General features: G+C 32.2%; 1 protein-coding gene across 2 annotated transcripts in view; it reads left to right on the forward strand.

The window, feature by feature from the left end:
- Positions 1-230: 230 nt before the first annotated feature.
- The window catches only part of LOC106460508 (REST corepressor 1-like), a 54,209-nt gene continuing 48,269 nt past the window's right edge, over positions 231-6,170 (forward strand). Inside the window, exons 1-2 of one of the 2 annotated variants that reach the window (XM_022387261.1) lie at positions 231-498; positions 796-858. In XM_022387261.1, the coding sequence (XP_022242969.1) occupies positions 363-498; positions 796-858 (199 nt within the window). In that variant the 5' untranslated portion in view covers positions 231-362. The remainder of the gene's footprint in view (positions 499-795; positions 859-6,170) is intronic. The other variant, XM_013920219.2, reaches the window with a different exon arrangement.

The raw sequence follows: 6,170 nt of genomic DNA on the forward strand, positions 1-6,170 counted from the left end.
CCGTTAATAAGGTTTTACTCTTAAAAAATATTAGAAATAAAAGAAGAAAGATTAATGTACAAGTGCGTACAGATATTTGTTTAAAACATAATATTCCATTCAAACTTTACGTAGTTTTATTTGGATATCTTATCAAATATGGAACTAGTTTCTCGGTTGAAAGGATACCGCTTGTTCTTGGTGTTTTGCCCTTCTATCTACCCTCATCATCAAGCAAATAGGTAGGAACTCCGAAACTACGGAGGCAAAGGATGATAATAACTTTTGTGTTAGAACGCGAAGGTTACGGAAGGTAGTCCACTGTTCTTGAATTTTTTTTATTTGGGGATCATATACAATAATTGTAAATTTTTGTCTCAAAAATGGTTTTAGCAGAAAGAAACGGTGATGAATTAACCACTCGAAACGGTCGTCGATCTCGCGGCGCTAGTCCAGCTACTAACAATGGACACTTCTCAGATGAGGATAGTACAACTGATGAATCGGAACATGGTATTGGTAATGTTATTCCTAATAATAACTAAATAAGTAATAAATTTTAAAGTAATGTAGCAACGTCTTTTGTAAATTGGATATTTGGTACATTTAAAATTTGAGTTGGGACAATAGCCTTGAAATCTATTTTCATTTTATCTTACATGACTTTTTGTTTCCTGAACACTTAAATTTAAAGTTAAATGTTAAAATTTCATGTTGAAACACAAAACAACAAACAGTATACAAACTTACTTAAGTCTTTTATTCTAATACTAATTTTCTATCATAGTAAGCTCTTATTTATTATTCATTCGACAGATTCTGGAATGCGAGTTGGAGAAGATTACCAAGCCTACGTTCCAGACTTTCCAATTTCAATTGGTAAATAAGTTAAATAATAACTAGTACTGAGTAGTACTAGGCTTACTACTACTATTAGTAGTGTTATTCAAGTTAGTGACGTACGGTAAAGTTAAAAACTAAAGCAGCTACCTTATACGTAGTAATAAATTATGGTTAATAATTGAATAAAAAGGACGGAGCATAATCGGTTAAAAAGTAAATAATAAATAACGAGAAATAACTTAGCTCATGATGACTATTAAAATAATATAATGTTGTATTCATTACCATTAGGCATTGCCAATAGTGGCAATCCCATTGTGGACATGGAGGCTAGTAAATGCCAGAGTCGGTCAATAATTGTTTTAAAGTATTTCAGATTTGAATTACCTTAGGTTTGTAGACTTTGATTTTATTATATACAGGGCCTATCTTCTATGTAGGCTTAGTTAATATTGTTTGTTTGAGGAATTCTAGAAATTCTTAATGGTAATACTTAAAATAGGAGTCTAGCCACTACAGGCTCCTGTTCCATCTCTGGTAGTAGCACTACCAAATAATCATCACTTTTTTTTATTCATATTTTGAATTAGTAAGTATAGCATATTTTGATTTTATATTTGAAATTCCAAATGCCATTTAGGCTGTAAATAAATAATATCAGTAAACAATTTTCTTTTGAAACAAAATGTTCAAAATACTTCAATTCAGACAAAAAAATTTCATTGTTTATATGAAGAATTATGTAAACTACAATTTACATTTTAAAATATTTTGACAAAATCTAAAGTACCGTATTTTAGACAGTAGCAGATACAGGGGTAGGATTCCAAGGGTTTGAACCCTGCCCTTTTTGATGCAAAATGCTATTAATATGCAACACCTATATTTTTCATCATTAATTTTGGATTTTCTATATGTATGCCTTTTTACAGGCTGAACCCCACCCTTCAAAAAATTCTGTATCCTTGCTTGTTAGATATTAAAAGAAATCCAAAGGTTCTGATATTAAGAGGAACTTCTGTGTTTAGAAAAATTCTTCCACAATAGTTATAAGAAATTTCAAATCTTTACCAGTGTTATTTAAAAAAAAAAAGTTAATTTTTTACACATTTGTCATTACAGCTAAAGTGATAACCATAAAATTGAAATAAATATATATATATATGTTGTAATTATTGGTGCACACAGTGATTTCTTATATTATGTTGGTGAAACTAACAACACACAGACGACAAGAAATCATTTTGGTATTCAGGGTTGTCCGTACACAATTTAAACCCAAATTTTATTTTTCAGGAATTCATTGATTCCCCATTTAAACTCCTGTAAGGTGTTGGCTTAAACTACTGCCACTAGCAACTCATTCCTTAAGTTTATTGCGTTTGTAATAATGTAGCTGTAATGTACAATGTAGCTGTCTTAACTGGAGTCTGGCATGCCTTTTTTCAAATCTTAAACCTATGTTCTTTCATCCTGTTCCCCCTGGGATACAGCTTAAAGAAATTAGAAGCCTATATCTAGTTGATCTACTAGATAAGCTTGTGAACTTGAATAAGATCACCTATTGTTCTTCATTTCTTAAGAGAAAAGTTAAGTGTTCTTAACCTATGTATCCCTTTAAGATAACCCTTCCATCTTCAAAATCATCTCAGTAGCCCTCCTCTGAAATCTGTCCAATATGTAAATATCTTTTATAGATATGGACAAGACTACACAGTATCATCAAGTGAAGCTTTACCAGTGACTTGTGTAACTAGATTATCAATATGTCTATAAATGCATTTAAAATTCTATTGGCTTTAGTAATGGAAACAAAACATGCCCACTGTGACTCAAGTGATGTATCAAACACTATTCCAACATCCTTTTCTTCAATCACACTATTGAATGGGTTCCTGTTTGTGTTAAATGTGCCTAAGTTATGATAAACCAAATGCATTATTTTGCCTTTATGTTATTAAAGGTCATTTGCCAAATATTTTTAAACTTGTCAATCTCTGCAAGTCATTCTTTAGTACAGTGGTTCTTAACCCATAGGTGACGACCTAAATTTGAGTCGCCAAGCCATTTTGAGTGGGTTGCCAAGGGTCTCCAGTGGCTGTCTGAACTTTCTTTTGTAGTCCAACAGTGGCTGTGTTAAGAAGGTCTATTTGAGGGCATGGGCCACCGAGCTAGCCCTGCAACCAAAATTTGGGTCACAGCCAAAAAAAGGTTAAGAACCACTGCTCTAGTACCTTACCAACCTCAATACAGCTAGAAATCCCAAGAGTTTAATGACATCAGCAAACTAATAATTTACTGATTATGCCCCTATCAATATTATTAATATAAACATGAAAAAGCAGTGTCTCAATTATGCAATAACTTCTACCAGAAGTGTTGCTAAAAATCTACAATAATACCAATAGTCTTAATTATGAGCAACGAGCAAACTACAAAGAGCTTCTATGACCACTTAGGTCCTCTGTTGGATACCCAATCTGTTTGCAGTGGTTTCAGCCCTAACCCAAAAACACCTGTTAAGGTTGGGCCTTCTTAGTAAAATTACTAAGCTCTGAAACAGAATTGTTGCATGTAAAGTTTCATGTATCAAGCCTATCATATGACCACTGTTGTTAATATTGTTTAAAACATTTAATATTATGTATCAAATCTATTTAATACTATAAATAACTAAAATACATATTAACACTGTAAATTACAATATATTACAGTGCTATCTGCCACCTTATAATCCAGTTAAGTAATCTTTTTTCAGTCCATACCAATGGGATTTTCTTGGTCAGTGTTCTGTATGGCATCTTACCAGAAGCTTTTTGAAAATCTGAGTACATTAAATCCATACTCTTTCTATCGTCCAGATAGAAGTCGTAAACTTTATATACTCCCCTTTACAAAGAACTAACAGTATACTTAATGAGTGAGTCTCCCACTGTGTAAACCTCTTGTTCATCTCCTTCTCCACTGCAAATCAGTTATAACTGTAGCTGAACCTGTCTCTTTAGTCTTTTATTACTGTGTAAATCTAGAACTCTTATTTTCCCCTACCCTAAAGCAACATTTATCTTAATTCTATCCATTTCCTGTCTTAGTTTTTGATTTCTGTTCCTAATTTTCTATTTTTTCCCTCTAATAGAGTAATATTCTCCAAAGTTATTTTTAAGAACCTCAAATAAGTATCTGTAAGTAAAATATACTGTATCTTTATGGAACTTCCTGAAAGTAAGCCCACAATTCACAAACATAATAATATCCTGGCACCTAATGCCACTTATAAACTCCATCCCACTTATACCTGAACTATCTCTTACCATGCTAACATTTTACTAGTGGTAACCAATTTTGTAGATATAACTAAAATTAAGGTATCTGATAGTATATGAATCTAACCTATATACAGTCCAGTGTGTGTCACGCCATGCTTGATTTCTCAAAATAGGAAGAGTCATAAAAGCCAAAATGCATTTATTCAGACTTAATCGTTTAATTACTGTCTGCCCATACCAATTTAGTGGTGGGAAGCCATGTTGGGCATGTACAGTAAAACCTTTTAAGTGTAGTGAGTGTTTGTATAATAAGCCTAAAGTAAAGACATAGTGTAAGATCACGTAGCCTAGAGCCAAATGCATAAAACTTATCATGAAAGTAAAAAATATCGATTCAATTTTAAACTTAAATTGTTTCTGAATTAAGCAATTTTCTGTTATATCACCAACATTTTTAATAAAAACAAACATCTTTAATCAACACAGACTAAATTAAGAAATCAACAAATATTTTTCCAGTTTTGTTGTCAATACATTTCATTTTATACTGTCAATACATAGACTAACAACAAGATTAGGTTATACTTTTGTTGCTAAGCAACATGACATAAAAGCCATTGTTGTAATGTGGTGCTACCAAAATGTACTGGCTTTTCTATATATTAGAAGTTGTTAATCTAATTGATTTTTAACAATAATTATCCTATGAATATGCTATGAATTCATTTCATGAATTATCTTAATTTTGATTGGCTCACAAAGGAATTGACTTTTGACTGCCTCAACTGCACTTTTCTGCCTCTTTGTTGGTCAAGCTTGATTTTGCAAAATTTATTTATTTCAGTTAGTTATGAAATGTAAGGTTTGGGTATACTATGGGGTAGGGGTGGTAGTACTTGCCCCATCATTTTTGACAGGATATATACTGGTTTTACATAAATCTAAGACTGTAGTATCCTAAGTAACTAATATTGTTATTAATACTATTAATGACTGCAGGTGTCAACAAATCTAGTTAAAGTACATGCAACTAATTATTACTTCTAAGTAATTTGCTAAAATGCTTAAAACTACCAAATACTGCAATAGTAATAGCACAATAGTTTTAACTCTTACTAAAATAAATAAAATTTCCATCTTCTTTAGCTAACTCTTCTAATTGTTCATTATTTCAATCTAATATTTAGTAACTTAGATGTTATTATTAGTATCCTGAAGTACTATAGTATAAATGCTTGCAACTTAACATTCTAAAAATAGTAGTGAGGCCTATTGATCTGAGTATTAGGCCTAATATTATAACTTTACACTTAGGCTGTACCTGCAGGTGTAAAATGTACAAGGTGTTAAATCTTAACCAAAACACACTAATTGAACTATTCTGAATCTTGTGCAAAAGTAATACTTAATTTTCAACAAAAAAAGTTAACTTTCGTAAGTGCTTGTAACTTCTCAGTGTCAGCTAAAAATACTCACTTAAGACTTGGTACTTTGGGTAAATAAAATGTATTCAGAGTTGTAAATAGTCGTTTAATGTAGTTATGCTATAACTCGACATTTATTGTTTATTTTTATTCTAGACTTATACTTTATAGTTCAAGTCTTGGTCTTTTAAACTTGTTCTTTACTACTTGCTTGCATATAAATGTGTTCAGCATAATTTATCTAAACCATCAGTTGACAAAAATGTGTGTCCACTTTGACTGGTGAACTTCTGAAAAGATTGTCACCAAATTTGTCATGTACTTTTAGGGCTCACAATGTGGGGAGAGCGGGGGGTGCTCAGATCTGACCCATCTGTGTTACCCACCACTGCCCCTCTATCTTCTTCATGCATTGAAAAGGTACATCAGCTAGTGTAACATATTGTTGCATCAGCGAGGTCACGTGACTAGTGTCACGCCCCCTGCTTTCTGGAAATATCTTACTAGATATAGGGTAGTCTGGTATATATATAAGAGGGTGACGGTGTGACGTAATAGTGTGTGTGTAGACAGTGAGTAATTGATCTGCAGTCAGAGAGTATTATTGAGCACGTTCGTTGTTATAGCGTTTGTTTTAGCGCGATTGTTGAAATTAAGT

This window comes from Limulus polyphemus, unplaced genomic scaffold (assembly GCF_000517525.1).
Source record: "Limulus polyphemus unplaced genomic scaffold, Limulus_polyphemus-2.1.2 Scaffold783, whole genome shotgun sequence".
Classification (NCBI taxonomy): Eukaryota; Metazoa; Arthropoda; class Merostomata; order Xiphosura; family Limulidae; genus Limulus; species Limulus polyphemus.